Source organism: Anarhichas minor, unplaced genomic scaffold (assembly GCF_050575085.1).
Source record: "Anarhichas minor isolate MPS153535 unplaced genomic scaffold, ASM5057508v1 ptg000038l, whole genome shotgun sequence".
Taxonomy (NCBI): Eukaryota; Metazoa; Chordata; class Actinopteri; order Perciformes; family Anarhichadidae; genus Anarhichas; species Anarhichas minor.
In genome coordinates this window covers 2,953,412-2,975,000 of record NW_027466484.1, presented here as the reverse complement: position 1 = coordinate 2,975,000, position 21,589 = coordinate 2,953,412, and the positions used below count along the sequence as shown (strand labels likewise).

Genomic DNA, 21,589 nt, shown 5'->3' with positions numbered 1-21,589 from the left:
AAACGCGTCTGCAGGACGTGTCATTAAGAAGAGGAAGAGGAAAGATACTTTACATCCAGCGAAGTTAGAAGTGAAAGTTCAGGAGAGAAGAGAGATCATGTAGGTCAGAATCATAGAAAGTATCAACTTCAAATGTTCAGTAATATTCCGGTTGTGTAAAACTCTGCTGTTTCTCTTTTTTGTGAAACAAAAAGTAAACGTTGAGTTTACGCTTGATTGTAACTTTTGTTACATTTGTTAGGTAAGAAAGTCCGCAAAAGTTTCTTTAGGTTGTTGCGTTACCTTGATGCGTGACCTTCCTACGTTACATTGTTATGTTACGCTAAGTTACGTTGTTGAGTTACGTTGTTTCTTAATGTTGTTGTGTTACGTTGTTTCTTAACGTTATGTTAGGTTGTTAAGTTAGGTTGTTAAGTTACGTTAAGATACATTCTTTCTTAATGTCGTTGCGCCGCGTCGTGTGTTTTTGTGAGCGAGATACGAGGCTGATATGAAAATTATTCATGAAGCATCTTTCTGTTTCAGAAACATCAACAATGTCAGCTTATCCTTTAGTTTGCAGAAGCGTACAATGTACAACATTCTGGTGACTGTGTTGTTTCTGCAGCTGTAAAGATAATAATATGCTTTAATAATAAACTTTAACTGCAATTAAATGTCAGTCAGAAAATAATAAACAGGGAGACGAAGATTTCCAATTTGAACAAGGAGCACCGTGGAAATAAGCTTTTATTTTTGTTGCGTTTTCATCGTCGACCATTTAATTTCTATTCTTTAAAATAGAACATTGTCTAAATTGCTACATTTTCCAATGGAGTTTGGCGTCTCTCCTCCCGAACAGGCAGATGGACGTTATCAGGAAGAAGCAGCATGTCACAGATACAGACTGTCAGACGGACTTTCACAGCCTGATTACAGCGAGGACAACGTCGGACTGAATTATCTTTGTTCTGTCAACGCTGACTCTGGATATGTTAGTAGGCGTAATAAGCCGAGCTGTCAAACTGTCCGTTATGTCTTCGGTTAGATAAACATAACTTTAACATCTGTCCCGGAGCTAAATTAGTTTGCAGAAGACAGTGACAGTTTAGAGTTGACAGTTTTATTTTGTTAATTTACTTTTTACTTTTGAACGGTGGGGACTTCAGTTTGACAGCTGGAATTATTTCAGCTGTAAAAAATGTTCAAGCAGAAGCAAAGTGTGAGGGCTTCAACAGATGTTCAACAATGATGAAGGAAGAAATGTGTCTGTCAGAGGAAAAGAAACACAAAAGTTGGGACAAAAGAGACAAAACCTGTTCTTCCAGTTTATAGCCTGAATACCTACATACAGTATAAACTGTTCTCTCATGTCCTCCCTTTGAAATATGTTTTTATATTTACTAATACCCTCCTGACCAAAACTAACAAAAAGTTAATGTTAACAACAGCATCGAAAACAGGAATATTGAATATAAAATGTGGTTTATTGAACTTACACACTACATTTCGGTTAGACGTGTTGTGGCTTTTTCATTCGGCTCCTTGTTTAAATGGAATGAAAAGTAGAGCTTTATAAGTTATTATAGTATTTATCATACTGGAATATTTTGAAGAAAAAAAAAAGTATATATATATACAGGTGCTGCTCATATAATTAGAATATCATCAAAAAGTTGATTTATTTCACTAATTCCATTCAAAAAGTGAAACTTGTCTATTATATTCATTCATTACACACAGACTGATATATTTCAAATGTTTATTTCTTTTAATTTTGATGATTATAACTGACAACTAAGGAAAATCCCAAATTCAGTATCTCAGAAAATTAGAATATTGTGAAAAGGTTCAATATTGAAGAGACCTGGTGCCACACTCTAATCAGCTAATTAACTCAAAACACCTGCAAAGGCCTTTAAATGGTCTCTCAGTCTAGTTCTGTAGGCTACACAATCATGGGGAAGACTGCTGACTTGACAGTTGTCCAAAAGACGACCATTGACACCTTGCACAAGGAGGGCAAGACACAAAAGGTCATTGCAAAAGAGGCTGGCTGTTCACAGAGCTCTGTGTCCAAGCACATTAATAGAGAGGCGAAGGGAAGGAAAAGATGTGGTAGAAAAAAGTGTACAAGCAATAGGGATAACCGCACCCTGGAGAGGATTGTGAAACAAAACCCATTCAAAAATGTGGGGGAGATTCAGAAAGAGTGGACTGCAGCTGGAGTCAGTGCTTCAAGAACCACTACGCACAGACGTATGCAAGACATGGTTTCAGCTGTCGCATTCCTTGTGTCAAGCCACTCTTGAACAACAGACAGCGTCAGAAGCGTCTCGCCTGGGCTAAAGACAAAAAGGACTGGACTGCTGCTGAGTGGTCCAAAGTTATGTTCTCTGATGAAAGTCAATTTTGCATTTCCTTTGGAAATCAGGTCCCAGAGTCTGGAGGAAGAGAGGAGAGACACACAATCCACGTTGCTTGAGGTCCAGTGTAAAGTTCCCACAGTCAGTGATGGTTTGGGGTGCCATGTCATCTGCTGGTGTTGGTCCACTGTGTTTTCTGAGTTCCAAGGTCAACGCAGCCGTATACCAGGAAGTTTTAGAGCACTTCATGCTTCCTGCTGCTGACCAACTTTATGGAGATGCAGATTTCATTTTCCAACAGGACTTGGCACCTGCACACAGTGCCAAAGCAACCAGTACCTGGTTTAAGGACCATGGTATCCCTGTTCTTAATTGGCCAGCAAACTCGCCTGACCTTAACCCCATAGAACATCTATGGGGTATTGTGAAGAGGATGATGCGAAATGCCAGACCCAACAATGCAGAAGAGCTGAAGGCCACTATCAGAGCAACCTGGGCTCTCATAACACCTGAGCAGTGCCACAGACTGATCGACTCCATGCCACGCCGCATTGCTGCAGTAATTCAGGCAAAAGGAGCCCCAACTAAGTATTGAGTGCTGTACATGCTCATACTTTTCATGTTCATACTTTTCAGTTGGCCAAGATTTCTAAAAATCCTTTCTTTGTATTGGTCTTAAGTAATATTCAAATTTTCTGAGATACTGAATTTGGGATTTTCCTTAGTTGTCAGTTATAATCATCAAAATTAAAAGAAATAAACATTTGAAATATATCAGTCTGTGTGTAATGAATGAATATAATAGACAAGTTTCACTTTTTGAATGGAATTAGTGAAATAAATCAACTTTTTGATGATATTCTAATTATATGACCAGCACCTGTATATATACTAGGGGTGGGGGAAAAAATCGATACAGCATAGTATCGCGATATTTTGCGTGGCGATATTGTATCGATACACGGACGCCAAGTATCGATCTTTATAAACTATTAAAAAAAATTTAATCAAATCAATTGCTTTTTCAGTCCACTAGATGGTGCTGAGTTGTTTTCTGGTGAGGTCAGCAGAGGTCCCGGGTCAGCGTGATTGGTAGGAAATTGGTCAAAACAAAGATAGAGACATCTGGCCTCACAACGGGGTTAAATCTGCCAACAGTAGCCAGGCTCATGGGGAGAGTGCAGCGCATAACTGGCTCTCTGCCCTTGACGTCCACGCATCGCAAGTTATACTGAGTTATATAACTCTTATATCCTACTTATATAAGTTATAGTTCATATACTGAGTCCACACGTTTGCATTTAGTTAAGTTGGACTATGTAGTAATACAAACAGTTCAGTTTGTCAGGTTCATGCAACATTTATCACATTGTTGGTCAGTCTGTTTGCTTGACAATCATATTTTGCTGCAATAAAAATGATTGAAGTGAGATGAACAGACTGAAAACTTTATCTCATTAGATAAAACATGTTGACACAGTTTTCCTTTGGGGACATCATTTGAAGTTAAAAAAAGTAATAAATCGCAATATAGGCCTATGGTATCGCAATACTCAGAATATTGCAGTATCGTGATAATATCGTATCGTGACCTAAGTATCGTGATAATATCGTATCGCGGGACCTCTGGTGATTCCCACCCCTAATATATACTCCCCTCACAGAGGGGCGTGTCTACAGCACCTGTCTGTGTGACTCACAGAGGGGGCGTGTCTACAGTCTGTGTGACTCTCACAGAGGGGGCGTGTCTACAGTCTGTGTGACTCTCACAGAGGGGGCGTGTCTACAGTCTGTGTGACTCACAGAGGGGGCGTGTCTACAGTCTGTGTGACTCTCACAGAGGGGGCGTGTCTACAGTCTGTGTGACTCTCACAGAGGGGGCGTGTCTACAGTCTGTGTGACTCTCTCAGAGGGGGCGTGTCTACAGTCTGTGTGACTCTCTCAGAGGGGGCGTGTGTATTTCGTTGCATGGCTCAAGCACTTTAACCTGATTTTGAAATCCTTTGTTTTCCACAACGGTGTGTCCCCCGTCTCTGACAGACCGGGATGGTGTCTCTTCATATGTGTGGACATGTCCGATGTTTTGCCGTTGTCGTATGTCTTTCTCTTTAAACAATGCCTACATACTGTCACGGTTTTGTCCACCACCCTCATCCGTCATTAGAAGTTACGGGGAAGACAAAATGCTCCCAAACTTGCGACTTAAATGACGCCGGGAGCTTCTGACGTTCCTCCGCTCGCCATGACTTTCACCGTTAAACGCTTCTAACCTGCTCCGTTCACTGAACACACTACTGCTTTATATCTGCTTACTGACCAACATACATTTATAACAAATACCACGCATATTACGGTAATCAGCGTTGCATATGTGTCTGACCTAAATACCAAAAAAAAGCAAAAAAGAAATGATTAATTTAAATTATGTTTTTAGAGTTTTTAAAGTGTTTTGTTTGTAATATGTATAATAAGCATCATTTGGTTATCACTACTGAGAATCTAACAAACATAACAACATGACGTAGATAGGTTTGCAGTTCTCAAGGTGTATATTTAAATATCATCTCTTACACATGAAGATAAAGTTGTGAATACCGGCTGAATATCTATGATCAGAATCATTATAACTGTGTTATAACTGCTGCTGTGTAAAGGGAATACTGCTGCTAACAACAACCTCATGTGTTTAAACCAAATGTTATTGACCTTTTGTTCATATAGCAGTACTTTAAAATAAAAGTGCACAATACACTACTTTTGAATTCATTATTGAACTTTGCCATAACAATGAGATTAATCGCAAAAAAAAACATGATTCATCGCGATTAAAAATTGTAATCGTTGCCCAGCACTAATATAAATGTATAAACATATAAAAGTATATACATATAAAAGTATATACGTATACATGTATACATGTATAAAAGTATATACGTATAAAAGTATACATGTATGAAAGTATAAAAGTATAAATGTATAGAAGTATAAGTATATAAAGGTCTGTAGCTGCAGCCGGGTGTCAAACAGCCACACAGCACAAACACAGAGTGTGAGTCACAACCTGCTGCAGCTCCTCCAGGCAGGAAGAGGCTAAATAATCCAATGTGATTGGCTGTCAACACCTGGTCATCAGACCACGTCCTGAGGTCGTGAGACTGGGTCAGGAAACCCCTCAGCTCCGAGCTCATTGGCTCCTTCTGAAGACGTTCGTCTTTAGACTTTCATCAGTCGTCAGCTGGTCTCTGTAGTTTTTATCAAATAAACATGAAAGACTGACTTTGTTCGGGACTATTTTCAGCAGCGGATGAATCCACATTCAGTGTTTGTATGTCACACTAAACCACAGTGTGATGGTGATGAAGGAGCAGCAGTGATGAGTTTTAGTGGAGAGACATCAGGACTCTAGTTAGTAGAAAACTTCAACATGAAGAAAAATATAAATCATACAAATATATAAACTGCCAACTTCTGTTTTGACTTAAAGATGACAGCGGGGGTGGGGGGGGGGGGGTTCTTCCTCTGAAAACAAAAGCTTTTTCATTTCTGCTGACGTGACTTCACACTTTGAGACAGAAGAACAATTTATTTTCACCGCCGGAGGAATAAAAACAAACAATAGATGAATGTTAGGAATGATAATAAATAAACAGTCATATTACGTCACAGTTATGTGGCACTAAAGCAGAAGCTCTGTGTTGTAAGTAGAACATTGTGCTTTCATACCTCGTTCTTTTATTCATTTAAATTTATATTACTTTTCTTTCTTGTTTCCTGGGAGAAATGAGCCTCGGCAAAACATTAAAATAATTAAAATAATAAATAGATAATTAAATTAAAATGTTATGGTTCACATTAAAAACCACAATCATTTAGATGTAAGTTTATTTAACAACAGTTTCAAGTGTTTATAATTGTGGATATTACTTATTTATATTTTATATAAATAACAAGTCTAAAGTATTATATGTATTAACTAAATCAGATACGAGTACATTCATTGTTTGTATTCATGGAGTAATTATTACAGTCATATTTATTATATATTCATATGCCTGCCAATGAAGACCATGAGCTGTGACTGAAAGTTCCTGAATAAGTGGAACTTGAAGCTCATCGAATGTTTCTATAACTAATTTTAAACCATTAATAAATGTGTAATAACCGTGTTAATCAGATTTGTTCATGTGTGTAATAGATGAACGTAAAAATGTCTTTAGAGCTGCATTCAATTCAGTTAATAAACGGTTCCTCGTATTTCATCGTGCGGCAGGAACGTAGAACATAGAACAGGATTCACTGTACAACAGGAGGAACATAGAATATAGAACAGGATTCACTGTACAACAGGAGGAACATAGAATATAGAACAGGATTCACTGTACAACAGGAGGAACATAGAACATAGTACAGGATTCACTGTACAACAGGAGGAACATAGAATATAGAACAGGATTCACTGTACAACAGGAGGAACATAGAACATAGTACAGGATTCACTGTACAACAGGAGGAACATAGAATATAGAACAGGATTCACTGTACAACAGGAGGAACATAGACATTAGTACAGGATTCACTGTACAACAGGAGGAACATAGAATATAGAACAGGATTCACTGTACAACAGGAGGAACATAGAATATGGAACAGGATTCACTGTACAACAGGAGGAACATAGAATATAGTACAGGATTCACTGTACAACAGGAGGAACATAGAACATAGTACAGGATTCACTGTACAACAGGAGGAACATAGAACAGGATTCACTGTACAACAGCAGGAACATAGAACAGGATGCACTGTACAACAGGAGGAATGTTGAAGATAGAACAGGATTCACTGTACAACAGGAGGAACGTAGAACATAGAACAGGATTCACTGTACAACAGGAAGAACATAGAACAGGATTCACTGTACAACAGGAGGAACATAGAACAGGATTCACTGTACAACAGCAGGAACGTTGAAGATAGAACAGGATGCACTGTACAACAGGAAGAACATAGAACAGGATTCACTGTACAACAGGAGGAACGTAGAACATAGAACAGGATTCACTGTACAACAGGAAGAACATAGAACAGGATTCACTGTACAACAGGAGGAACGTAGAACAGGATTCACTGTACAACAGGAGGAACATGGAACAAAGGTTCCACTAACACATCCAGTCAGTCGATGTGTGACGACTGCCGTCTCTTCATTTCCTGTTGGAAAATCTTCTTCTTCTTCTTCTTCTTCTTCTTCTTCTTCTTCTTCTTCTTCTTCTTGGTTTCTCTCTGCAGCAGATCTCATTAAAATGAGCCTCGGGGGTAAAGCGGTTTAAATCTGCTGTCAAACACAAACATGCGTGCTGAGTGGTTTTTGTGTTCACTTTCATTTGTGCGGATTGTGTTTGTGTTCCTGCTGGAGGAGCCGGAGGTGGATTTGTTGTCTCTGCAGCCTCGTGGGTTAATCTGTGTGCAGGTCAACGGGAGGCAGAGCGAGGCAGGGTCACGGGTTCAATTCCCTCTGCAGCTCAGGAGGTCAAATTAAATGGAGAGGAACATTCTGCTTGGATTTGGACTTTTTTTTTCTTTTCTTTTCCTGTTTCAGTTTTTACCAGCAGAGGATTCTCAAAGTGTTTCAATATGAAATCAATAAGTTTGACATTAGGAAATGTAAAATGATGAATTGTTAGAACTGAACTTGGCTCCTCTGGATGCTGATGTTGGTCCAGACTGAAATATCTCTGGAAACATTGGATGTTCATGTTCCCCAGAGGATGAATCACACTGAATGTTTACTGAAACTAAAAATGATCAGCGGGCCAACGGATCTTTTTTTAAATGGTGAAGGAGGGAGGGAGTGAGTGAAGGAAGGAGGGAGGGAGGGAGTGAATGAGGGAGTGAGTGAGGGAAGGAGTCATGGCAAGTTTATTTGTACAGCACATTTCAACAACAAGGTAATTCAAAGTGCTTCACATAAAACCATTAAAAGCATCAAAGCATAAGGCAAAAGAAAAGGAGATTTAAAAATAATCAAGAACTGTCATTAAAACATTAAAAAAACAGTGTAAGAAATAAAATACAGTAGTAAAATGCAGGAAATTGATTAATATATTAATTGAATGTGGTTCAATTAAAGGCAGCAAACAGAAAAGTCTTCAGTCTTGATTTAAAAGAGCTGAGGGTCTCAGCAGACCTGCAGCTTTCTGGACTTTGTTCCAGATATGTGGAGCAGAACAACTGAACGCTGCTTCTCCATGTTTAGTTCTGACTCTGGGAACAGGAAGTAGACCGGTCCCAGACGACCTAAGGCAGGGGTGTCAAACTCCTCTTCACTCTGGGCCACATCAGCATCAAGGTCGCCCTCAAAGGGCCGGTTGTAAGTGTAAGACTGTGTAAATATAACTACTCCTAACATATTGTTAAATAACTCTCTTCATTTGATTATTGTTTATTCAAGTGTAAAAATAATGTACATGCAGTTATATAAATGTAAAAATATATTTAAGCACATTTCTGTTATTATATCAACCTCTTAAGCTCGAGCCCTATTTGTAGGCCGTTGCTCGAAAATGGCATACCCATACTAAGGAGACCACAGTTCTGTAACTACAAGGTCTATTTTAATAATTTTTGATGCTATAATCAGATAACACTTGTGACATTGTTCAGATGGGTAAATATTGTGTATATTTTGCTGGTTAATATAGTGCATGAAGATATTACACAGCTCAAATTGAAAATATTCAGGTTCGCCTGGAAAAAAAAACACTTTTATTGATATTATGTTTTTGAAATAATGCAGCTGAGAGCCTAAAAACTCTCCCAAATCATAGCGCAACCGATCAGTAGTTGTTGAATAAAGGTTGGCTGGGATAAAGTGAAGAATAAGAGGCTTTAGTACAGAGAGGTCACGCGAGGTCGTCATTTTCGAACCAGCTGTTGCAGCTCTTACATTGTACTTTTATGTGTTTGGAGTGTGTAAGAAGTGACTTATATGATAGTGTTGCCCATACGTTGCTGTTTAATCCGGTAAAAAAAATGTACAAATCCACAATATTTAGCGAACAATAAGGGCATTTTCCGAACAATATTTTCAGGGGGGCTGAGCCCGATAGCCCCCGAATTCGGGGGCGTCGTGTGCAAGAGGTTTTAAATCCTTTTAATTTAGGGTTAAGAAACCCACATTACTCTATCAAAGATCAAACTATTGAAGAAAATATCAAAGACAAATATCAAACACAAGTTATTACAATAACTTTGTTCAAAGCTTAAAATCCTTTCAAGGGTGCGTTTGCACAATCCCACGTGAAGTATTTCATGTGTTCAAAGCCACGTTTAAAGTAGTCTTTAATGTACTCACAATACATTTACATTTCAAGTGTACAGTAACCAGCCAAAGAGCTGCTTCTGTGACTGTGTTTAAGTATCTCATCATTTTGACTTTCAATCTCATAATTATGACTTTCTATCTCATAACTTTGACTTTCTATCTCATAACTTCGACTTTCTATCTCATAACTTCGACTTTCTATCTCATAACTTTGACTTTCTATCTCATAATTTCGACTATGGGGATATTTTTATTATCAGGTCTAACTTTAAATTATTATAAAGAAATAAAAAAAAAATCTTTTTTTTAAATCTTTTTAAATCTTTTTAAATCTGACGGATTCGCGGGCCACATAAAATAACGTGGCAGGCCGGATCCGGCCCGCGGGCCGTATGTTTGACACCCCTGACAATTACTTCTGTTTTATCTTTGTTTAATTGAAGAACATTCTGGCACATCCAGTTGATTTGTTCAGTGCATTTACCCAGCCCTTGTATGGGATTATAGTCCCCTGGTGACATAGTTATGTAGATTTGTGTGTCGTCTGCATAATTATGATAACACACTTTGTTGTTTTCCATAATCTGAATTTGTGGTAGCATGTAGATGTTGAACAGAAGAGGCCCCAGTATTGAACCTTGGGGAACACCACGTCATTTTAGTCAGCTCTGATGTGTAGTTAGCGACAGACACAAAGTATTCTTGGTCCTTCAAGTAGGATTCAAACCAGTTGAGTGCTGTGCAGAGAGTCCCACCCAGATGTTTAGTCTTTCTAGTAGTGTGTCATGGTCGACCGTGTCGAATGCAGCACTGAGATCCAGTAATACTAAGACTGAACTTCTGCCATTGTCTGTGTTTAAGTGGATGTCGTTGAAAACCTGAACAAGAGGAGTTTCAGTACTGTGGTGCTGTCGAAGGCCTGACTGGAAGACATCAAAGCAGTTATGTTGAGAGTGAAGGAGTGAAGGAAGGAGTGAGTGAGTGGAGGAGTGAAGGAAGAAGTGAGTGAAAGAGTGAGGAAAACACTTCATGTAATATTCAGACTCACCAGTCGTGGTTCAGCCTCTGGAAACACAGATTTTCTTTCAGTTTGAAAACTAAACATTAATATTGTTTCACTCACATTGTTCTGTATTCGAGTTACAATCAGAATCAGTCGGTCCTCCAGTATTCAGTGAAACCCAGTGGTGGGCCGTCAGGGCCTGCAAGGCCTTCTCTGCTGGCCTAAACAGAATCACAAAGCTATATCTATTTTATAATTTAATATTTGTTCTTAAATACACTACATGTATTATAATTTATAAAAATATTTTCCACATTATCTTATGTTCTCATTGCACAGCTCCTGTCTTCCTCAGTTGCTCTGCTTCCAGTGCAGCTTGTTTTAAGTAGAGCTTTTATCCAATCAGATCTCACCTCTGTGTCTCTAGGTAAGAACAGAGGCAGAGGCCTGCAGACTCACAGGTGCATCCATGTGCACTTTAACTGAATGGGGACGATATTGTTGATTGTCATAGTGTTCAACCAATCAGATCTTTAGTTTGACATGTTGGGCGTATTCTTTGACGTGTCAGAGCCTGCTAGCCGGCCTATAATGACGTCAGCATTACGTGCAGCTCAGTGTCCATGCAGCTCTGCAGTGAGGTGCAGAGTGTGCTGTGATTGGTCAGTGGGCGAGCACGTGACTATCGTGAAACGAAACTTAACAGCAGAGGCTTAGTCGGGTAGTGAATCACATCACGTGATGCAGCTCAGCCAATCAAATATGGGCATTCTGACTGAGTGAGATGTACCACACACCATGACACAGGGGACTGAGACGAGGAAAGACATTGCAGATCAGTACGTTCAATGTTCGAGTTGTGAAAGTAAAATCATAAGACGATCTCTTTGGGCCGTGACTTGTCATTAAGGAATGATGGTGGATCCCACAGCCAGACCGGCTGAGAACCACTGTCCTCCATGAGCGCAGAAAACATTATGTGTTCCTGAATATAAGCTTCTGCATTATCCAAATGCTCGAGCATTATTCAAATGTATTGTAAGTCTCGTACCGAACGGTTTAATACGAAGTTGTACATAGTTACAGCCTTAAAAACGAATAATAGCTGTGGCGCCATCATGTGGTTATAAGGTGGTATTTCAGCTGCAGGACAGCATTGAAGGCTTAAGTATAAAATGCACGGCCCGCCACTGGTTGTGAGGATTCATGATCCCCAGAGGATGAATCCCACCAGCTTTGTTGATCCTCTGACCTTTCCTTACTAATAGAGGTATTTCATTTAAAATACAAATGTATGACGAGATGAACGATGAGATCATGTTCCATGAGGTGTTTTAATGACGTGTTGTGGTCTCACAGGTTTCTACATGTACATTGAGACGTCGAGGCCGAGGCTGGAGGGAGACAAGGCCCGGCTGCTGTCTCCCTCCTTCAACATGAACTCCAAGACCTCCTCCTCCTCCTCCTCCTCCTCCGTCACCTACTGCTTCGCCTTCTACTACCACATGTACGGGAAACATGTCGGTGAGTCTGCAGCAGGCCCTCAGATACAGGATGTCATAATTAATAATTCATATTTAATATTTGAAAAATAATAAATATTGTTATTGATAATAATAATACATTATTATTAATAATGATATTAAAACATATATATGTATTATTAATAATGATACAAATAATTAAAATGAATAATGATATATTAATGATAACAAATAATAATCATAAAAATGTGTAATAATAACAAAAATCATAAATATTATTAATAATCCTGAAAATAATATTAATCCTAAATATTTTTGATGATAAAATAAATAATAATAATACATATGTTTAATAATGATAATAATAATCGTTAATATTATTAATAATGATCATGAATGATTGTGTATGCAGGAGCTCTGAACGTCGTCCTGCGTCAGAAGGGTCAGACGGGTCAGACGATGACGGACAGCTCGGTCTGGAGTCTGATCGGTAACCAAGGAGACCGCTGGAGGCAAGCCAAGATCAACATCCACCCAACCACAGCCTTCCAGGTACAGGCCACTTTACTTCACCTGGATGCTGGATACATCCTAATGCTAACACGACGTTTACTGCTGCTGCTCCTTCACAATAAGACACTTCAACAGCTGGCTTTTATTGTGAAACACGGTGTGTCTTCTTCTTCTGTGGTAGATGGTGATGGAGGGAGTCCGCGGCGGCGGTATCGAGGGAGACATCGCCATCGATGATGTCACCATCAAGGAGGGCGAATGTAAAGACCCGCCCCCCAACAGTGAGTACGGTCTCTCCTCTTCTGTTTTATCATTATGTTTACTGTAATAATCCAGAGTGAGTGACTTACTCCTGAATCATTCCCATGATGCACTTTTCCCCGAATTTAACATCATGAAGTAAAATCTCATCATCTCAGGACCCCTCATAGGACCCAGAACCTCAGTTTAGGAACCTCAGCTTTCATTTAGGGTCAAGTTTAACCAAACCACAAAAGATTAAAGCTGTTATTGTTTTAAAGAATCTCTCTCTCTCTCTCTATCTCTGTCTCTCTCTATCTCTCTCTCTGTCTCTCTCTCTGTCTCTGTCTCTCTCTGTCTCTCTGTCTCTCTCTCTCTGTCTCTCTGTCTCTCTCTCTCTGTCTCTCTCTCTCTCTCTCTCTCTCTCTCTCTGTCTCTCTCTCTGTCTCTCTCTCTCTGTCTCTCTCTCTCTCTCTCTCTCTCTGTCTCTCTCTCTGTCTCTCTCTCTCTCTCTATCTCTCTCTCTGTCTCTCTCTCTGTCTCTGTCTCTCTCTGTCTCTCTGTCTCTCTCTCTCTGTCTCTCTGTCTCTCTCTCTCTGTCTCTCTCTCTCTCTCTCTCTCTCTCTGTCTCTCTCTCTGTCTCTGTCGCTCTCTCCCTCTCTATCTCTCTCTCTATCTCTGTCTCTCTCTATCTCTCTGTCTGTCTCTGTCTCTCTCTCTCTCTCTCTCTCTCTCTCTGAGAGCGTGGTGGTGGTAAGTGTGGAGAGCGTTGCTAAATGTTTGGTGATTTTTCTCAAACTTTTCTTCAATCTTTTTTCATAGTTCACTGTGTGATTGAGTTGTGGTGGTTTGAGTTTGTTGTCGGGGTATTTTGGTGTTTTAGGCGGACGGAGAACCGTGTTTCTTGTCGGGGATGGCGTCCTCTGAGACGCCGTCCATGTCTTTGAGACATGGAGTTCGTGTTCAGCCCGACCCGTGTGTCCCGGTAGAGGCGGTTCTCCTGGCTGTGGGAGACTGTGTGGGACACGCTAACCTGTCCTATGCCTCCAGAATGAACAGAGGTGTGCTGGTGTTTCTGAAAGAGGAGCGTTTTGTGGCGCAGTTAATAGCGAGCGGCGTCTCGCTGAACGGTGTGTATCTGCAGGTTTCCCCGCTCGCAGTGCCCTCCACCCGGGTCACCGTCTCCGGTGTTCCCCCGTTCATCCCCAACCAGGTGTTGGAGCGAGAGCTGCAGCGCTTCGGGAAGCTGGCAAGCAGCTTCAGGACTGTGGGTCTGGGATGTAAGAGTGATAAACTGAAGCATGTCCAGTCCTTCAGGAGACAGGTGTTCATGTTCCTTACCTGTCCTTCACATACGCTAGAGGTCTCCTTTAGGGTGAAACACGGGGAGGGACACTACATGGTGTACGCTAGCACAGGTAGCATCAGGTGTTTTGAGTGCGGGGAAGTGGGGCACAAGCGGACCGCTTGTCCTCACAGGCCGGCCGAAGGGCCGCCAAATGACGGGCCGGCGGAGAGCGCTGCGCCGTGGGGGGGGCGATGATCCGCCGACCGGGGCCGAGGCTGAGGAGGGGCTCAGCGGGCAGACAGACAGTCAGGACGGGGAACAGAGAGCTGATTCAGGCGGGGGGGAAAATATTGATGACAACTCAGCTGTTCTGAGTCTCACAACGGAGGGAAAGGAAGTAGCAGAGGGAAGGAAAGAGGTAGAGGAAAGGGAAGTAACAGAGGAAAGGAAAGAAGTAGAGGAAAGGGAAGTAACAGAGGAAAGGAAAGAGGTAGAGGAAAGGGAAGTAACAGAGGGAAGGAAAGAGGTAGAGGAAAGGGAAGTAACAGAGGAAAGGAAAGAGGTAGAGGAAAGGGAAGCAGGAGCAGAGGAAGAGGTAGCAGGCAGCAGTACAGGGCCGACAGCTGAAGCTGACCAGAGTCAGGCTGCTGGTCCAGAGGAGAGTGGGGGGGCTTGTGTTGTCGAGGAGGGGATGGAGTACGACTCTGACGGTCTCTCTGTCACAGACTCACAGTCTCACAGTGGAGATCTGTACAAGCTGGAGGAAATTAATAACTTCCTGGACGACACGTTTGGACAATCTGTAGACGTTTCAAAGTATTTTCCAGACGCAGACAAATTTATTAAAAGTGTTGTGACATTACAAAAAGAGGTGGATTTGGAGGTTTTAGATGAAAAGAAACGTTTCCGTCTAAAGAAGCTCATGACGCATCTCAGGAAGATAAGGAAGAGAGATAAAGGGAAAGGTTCGAAAAGGTTAAAGACCTCTAAGTGAGTCAATGATGAATGTGTTGCACTTAATCTTTCTGTTACTGTTATTTCTAACTGTCTACATCACCGCTCTTTTTCATTTTTCAATGCACAAGGTGAGGGTTGGCTCTTTAGATATGAATGGTGGGAGGGACCGACAGAAGAGGGCGGTCACTGCAGACATGATCACACAGAAACAACTAGACATCGTTCTCCTGCAGGAAACGCACAGCGACCCACATAATGAGGTAGACTGGGGTTTGTGGTGGAAGGGCCAGTATGTCCTGTCTCATGGGACCAACCTGTCTGCAGGTGTAGCCGTTCTGTTCTCACCTGGGCTGGATGTTAACATCATCTCCTCCACAGAGATAGTGACAGGCAGGGCTTTAGTGGTCAGAGCATCTATACAAAACATTACTTTTGTTTTTATCAACATCTATGCTCCAAACCAGGGCTCACACAGAACAGACATCTTCCACAAACTCAGAGATGTCCTGCAGCAGTGTGATCACAACGACTGTGTAGTGATGGGGGGGGACTGGAATTGCACCATAAACTCCTTATTGGATAGAACAGGAGAGGAACCTCATTCACAGTCATCTGCCATCTTATCACAGGTGATTGCAGAGTCAGGTGTGGTGGATGTATGGAGGGTGAAACATCCCCGGGCTAGACAGTACACATGGGTGAAGGTGTTGGATGGGAGCATTAGGGCAGCCAGGCTGGACAGGGTTTACCTATCTCATAGTTTTAGTAACCGGTTATTGAATAGCCACATTTACCCAGTAGGCTTCACCGACCATCACCTCGTCACTTTAGATGTTCACACCTCACCAACCACCAAATGCAGCTCTTACTGGCACTTTAACATTAAGTTGCTTCAGGACAGTGATTTCTGTGAAAAGTTTGAGACTTTCTGGGGAATCTGGAGAGAAAAGAAGAGCGACTTTGAGTCCCTGAGTCAGTGGTGGGATGTAGGAAAGGCACATATACGTGTCTTTGTTCAACAATATACAAGTCACTCCACAGTAAAAGTCAAAAGGGTCATTGAGGATCTAGAAAATTAAATCAGGGATTTAGAGCACAGTCTATTCACTCACACCAGCACAGACACTCACAGGCTTCAACAGAAGAAGCAGCAACTAGGCTCCTTTCTACAGGAACGAGCTAAAGGAGCTTTGGTCAGGTCAAGGTTCACCAGTGTTAGGGACATGGATGCTCCTACCTCCTACTTCTTCAATCTAGAGAAGTCCGTCTCTCGAACCAAACAAATGGTGTGTCTCCGCCTCCCTGATGGTAAGATGACGACTGATCCGATTGAAATGAGACAACATGCCGTAAGCTTCTACAGCGCCCTCTTCAGGAAGGAGGACAACCACAGAGAGAGTGTTGACGAGCTGCTTCAGGACCTTCCTCAGCTGGGCCCCGAGGACAGAGCTGTCCTGGACGCCAACATCTCCCTGGAGGAGCTGACCGCTGCTGTGGGTCAGGTGGCTGCTGGGAGAGCTCCTGGACTGGACGGACTGCCTGCGGACTTCTATAAACACTTCTGGAAGTGTTTGGGAGCCGACCTGTGGGAGGTGCTGCAGGAGTGTTCACAGGCAGGCCTGTTACCGACGACATGTCGGCATGCAGTACTATCACTGTTACCCAAAAAAGGAGATTTGTCCTTACTGAAGAACTGGAGACCGGTGGCGTTGTTATGCACAGACTATAAACTTCTTTCCAAGGTGCTCGCCAACCGGCTTAAGAACTTTCTGGAGTCTATAATTCACAGAGACCAGTCTTACTGCGTACCGGACAGATCCATCATGGATAATATTTTTCTCATGAGAGACTTGTTGGATCTTTGTAAACTGTATAATATTGATGTTGGAGTTATATCATTAGACCAGGAGAAGGCTTTTGATAGGGTAGATCATAGTTTTCTTTTTTCCACTTTAAGAGCTTTTGGTTTTGGGGAAGGTTTTGTGTCACTGTTGGGTTTGATGTACAAGGAGGCTACTTGTCTGGTGAAGGTGGGGGGTGCGTTGAGCTGTCCAGTTCAGGTCCAGAGAGGCATCAGACAGGGATGTCCTATCTCTGGACAGCTATATTCCATTGCCATTGAGCCTCTTCTGAATAGGTTGAGGTCCCGTCTATCAGGACTAATGTTACCTGGGCTGCCTCAGCGGCCCTCGCTGGTGGTGTCAGCATATGCTGATGATATTTATGTGTTCGTCAAAGACCAGAGGGATATCCAGTTCCTAGGTAACAGTTTAGATTTGTTTGAGAGGGCATCTTCAGCAAAGGTAAACTGGGAAAAAAGTGAAGCTTTGCAGGTTGGGCAGTGGGCAGACAAAGAAATGCCAAAGCTACCAGGAAGCATCAGATTGGGAAGGCAGGGCTTGAAGGTTTTGGGTGTTTTTTTGGGAACAGAAGAGTTTCAAAGACAGAACTGGGAGGGTGCTATGGAGAGAGTGTGCACCAGATTGTCTAAATGGAAATGGCTGCTACCTCAGCTCTCTTATAGGGGGAGGGTCCTAATTGTCAATAACTTGGTTGCCTCGACCCTTTGGCACAGACTGGTAGTCCTACCTCCACCACAGGGCCTGATTAAAGACATCCAGAGGGCAGTTGTGGACTTCTTCTGGTCAGGGCTTCACTGGCTGAGATCTGCGGTGCTGTACCTGCCGGTCCAGGAGGGAGGGCAGGGCCTGGTGGACATCGCATCACGAATCACAGCCTTCAGACTGCAGACAGCTCAGAGACTGCTGTACAGCTTCGGCCTGCCATGGACTGATACTGCCTGTGTGCTGCTGAGGAGGGCCGGACGCTTAGGTTATGACAAACACCTGTTCCTGCTCCAGGCCCAGTCAGTGGATTTAACTGGTCTGACACCGTTCTATCAGTCTGTCTTACAGGCGTGGCGGGTTTTTACAGTCCATCGGAGAGCTGTGACGACACCAGGGATGTGGCTCTTTGAGGAGCCGCTTTTTGGAAGCAGCTACTTCACATCCCAGGTCCTGACGTCCGTCAGCCTGAGATCCAGACTGAGAGAGGCCGGCTGTGTGAAGCTGGGTCATCTGATGAAGACCTCCATCCCTCAACTTGCGGAGCTGATCAACATCCGGTCCAGCAGGCTGCTGCTCAGGCTGGTGGAGGAGGTCTGTGCTTCCCTGCCAGCAGTCCTCAGAGCGTTTGTTGGAGACCGTACAATATCTGACCAATGGGACAATGAATGTGAATATGTTTTCCCACCCCTGGCTGTCTGTCCTGATGTGGGACAGTGGGAGGATGAGGAGGACATCCTGCTGTCTCTAAAGACACCCCAGTTGGGGGACTTTGAGACTCTGGGGAGGAAAGCAGCGTATCAGGTCAGTGTGAAGGTCTCTAACTTGCGCTCTCTGGCAGGAGTGAGGGTGTCGAGGTGGACCGAGTTTTTTGGCAGGGGATCCTCCCCAAGGGGCTGTTGGCGGTCCCTGTACAAACCCCCTGTAGACAAACGGACAGGAGACCTCCAGTGGAGGATTGTACATGGGGCCATAGCTACAAACAGGTATCTGGTGCACCTCGATCCTGGCTCAGGGGACAGCTGTCTTTTTTGCTCGCAGACAGAAACCATCCACCATCTGTTCGTTGAGTGCTCCAGACTGGTGAGACTCTTCAGCCGCCTGAAGACGTGGTTTCAGGGCTTAGGAGAACACTTTTCTTTCTGTCTTTTTATCTATGGTCCAAACTACTCTGCTAAAAACAAATCTGTCCACACACTAATGAATTTGCTTTCAGGACTGGCCAAACTAGCAATTTGGAAAACAAGGAAAAACCATGGGAGGGGTGTAGGGTCAGAGGACGTGAGCTTGATGCTGACCGGACTGCTGGCTGCTCGGCTCAGGGTGGAGTTTGGTTTCTACAGACTGACAAAGAAAACTGAACTCTTTGTGAACATTTGGGCTCTGAACGACGTTCTGTGTTCAGTCAGAGACAATGCTCTGGTTCTCAATTTATGATTTGTGTTTTATTAAATTTTTCTTTAGTTTTTTTTTTTTTTTTTTGCATGAATTAAGGTTGTTTTGATAAACAGTAAAACTCTGTAAACGAAATTGATTTAGAAATAAAGATATTTGAAAATCAAAATCTCTCTCTCTCTCTCTCTCTCTGTCTCTCTCTCTCCCTCTCTATCTCTCTCTCTCCCACGCAGATCTGAGGTCTCTCGCCCCGCCTTCATCTCCCCATATATGGCAGCTGTGTGTCACTCTGAGTCTGGCTCTGACTGGCTGGCAGAGGTGACCCCCCCCCCCCCACCTCTCTACGGGACGCCACAACGTTTGACCCATCTGCCCCCCCCCCCCATCTGCCCCCCCTACAACCAAAGATGCGTCAGAGACTTCCTGCCAACATGGCCGACACAAAGGGTCAAGTGATCACACGGAGAACATTTTAGTGAACTCATCATCTAGCTGTTTCCACCCGCTTCCAGTCTTTATGCTAAGCTATGCTAAGCTAACAACATCCAGATACTAAACATATCCACCTGAACATCTCACTCTGATGTTGTGTTCACTCTGAACAATAACAACGCTGCCGTATTTACGCATAGATGACGTCATTGTGAGTGTCGAAGGAGCTGCTACATTGTTAGCATAGCTTAGCACTGATCGATCCAGACTCCATTGAGAACACAAGTATTTTAAAAGTTATTTACTCGTCATCTTGAGAAGAGAACTAACAAAACATGAGTTCAGACTTTTTACAAATCTGCATCATTATGAAGTTATTTCGGCATATTTTCTATCAGTTTATAAATGTTTGTTTTGGCTTCATCCTGTCGTAGTAAACCAGCCGGTGTGCGGTTTGCTCGACACAGTGGATGCAAACATTCGCTTTGCGTTTGCTGTGAACACGGACAGAGAATACGGCTGAATGTTAAACGATGAATCAAAAAGTCACCCGTTAGACTTAATTTGTCATAACTGACTTGGAAAAGGCCAAGTTTTGTGCTAAGCTAAGAGCAGCCTGACTCAGAGAACACAGTTATTTCCCAAATAGTTAAACTATTGTATGTACTGTATTGAAGAAGACTTGAAACTGGAGATTGAGACCATAAACTCATGTTTACAATGTTTACTGAGGTAATAAATCAAGAGAGAAGTAGAGTCATTTTCTCATAGACTTCTATACAACCAGAGGAGTCGCCCCCTGGTGGACACTAGAGAGAATGCAGCTTTAACACATGAAGCTTTGACTTCTCTTTATAATGGCAATCGTTTTTGAGAGGGAAACACTCACAATCAGCCATTTTCATTTTCTTTGTTTCTTCATCACTTTTCTCCGGTGAACCTCGTTGACCTTTTGGTTTCAGCTCAGCGACGCCACAAAGCACAGAGACAAACACGGTGCTTCAGTCCGAAAAAAAGAGGAAATAAAAGCTTGAATGTCAACTTTCTTGACACCCCCCCCCCCCCCCCCCCCCCTCCTCCACAGATCAACAGTACTGTACCACGAGCTGGACGGACAAACGACCGTCTCTCTCTCTCTCTCTTTTTTTGTTGTTGTGGGGGGGGGGGACTTTTTGCAGCGGGCGGACCGACTGTATTTAAAAGAAAAATTCAAAAACAACTTTTTTCTGTTATTTTGACATCTGTCTGTCTGAGGACGAGAGTTCAGCCTCCGCCACGACATCAAGTGCCTTCAGATTCACGGGGGGGGGGGGGGGGGGGGAGGGCCGCCGTCGTCACGGAAACGCCAAAAGCAACTACAAGAAAAAAGACATCGGGATGTCAAAATGGCCGAGGAGGAAATATAAATGTGTCCTGGTTCTGATTATGCAGAGAATTAGTTTCTTACCGATTTTTTTTTTTTAAAAGATGAAAAAGTGTTTGCGATCACTAGAGGATTCTGGGAAACGGGACGCCATGTTGGATTGTGTTCAGAAGACAGAGCGGAGACGTTGACTCAACAGGAAGCTCCTTTTTGATTTATTATTTTAAACAATTCACAGAACAAACATGCAAAATCATAATCTGTGAGGATCTGTGTGACTGGACATTTCAAAATAAAAGACTTCCTGCTCGGAGGATTTTTCAGCCCTAAGCCAATGGGATTCAAGCATTTGGTCTCTTGGAACTATTTTTAGTATTTCAAAATAAGAGTTTTCCGAAGAAGGCAGAGACTTTTGACTGAGATCATCAGTTACCTTAAACTACAAAAACAATGTGTAAAATCAAATCTTATTTTGTTCCTGTGATATTATACAGGGTGGGGGGGGCACGTTTTATCTCATCTTTTTGTTTGGTTGGACTTATAGAGGGGGGGGGGCTTTAGTTCAGGTTTCTTCATTTTATTTTGTTATTTGTGCAAAAAGTCCAACAGAAAAGATTAATAATCCAAGAGTCATGTTTGTGATGGTTTGAGATTTAAGTTCTGATGAAACATTTATTTAAA

At 42.5% G+C, this 21,589-nt stretch overlaps 1 protein-coding gene across 1 annotated transcript in view; it reads left to right on the top strand.

The window, feature by feature from the left end:
• mdga2a (MAM domain containing glycosylphosphatidylinositol anchor 2a) overlaps positions 1-20,869 on the top strand; it is a 73,580-nt gene extending 52,711 nt beyond the window's left edge. The window contains exons 14-17 of the mRNA XM_076107260.1: positions 12,032-12,196; positions 12,569-12,708; positions 12,851-12,950; positions 19,347-20,869. Coding sequence (XP_075963375.1) covers positions 12,032-12,196; positions 12,569-12,708; positions 12,851-12,950; positions 19,347-19,435 — 494 coding nt within the window. The 3' untranslated portion in view covers positions 19,436-20,869. The remainder of the gene's footprint in view (positions 1-12,031; positions 12,197-12,568; positions 12,709-12,850; positions 12,951-19,346) is intronic.
• The last annotated feature ends 720 nt before the right edge of the window (positions 20,870-21,589 follow it).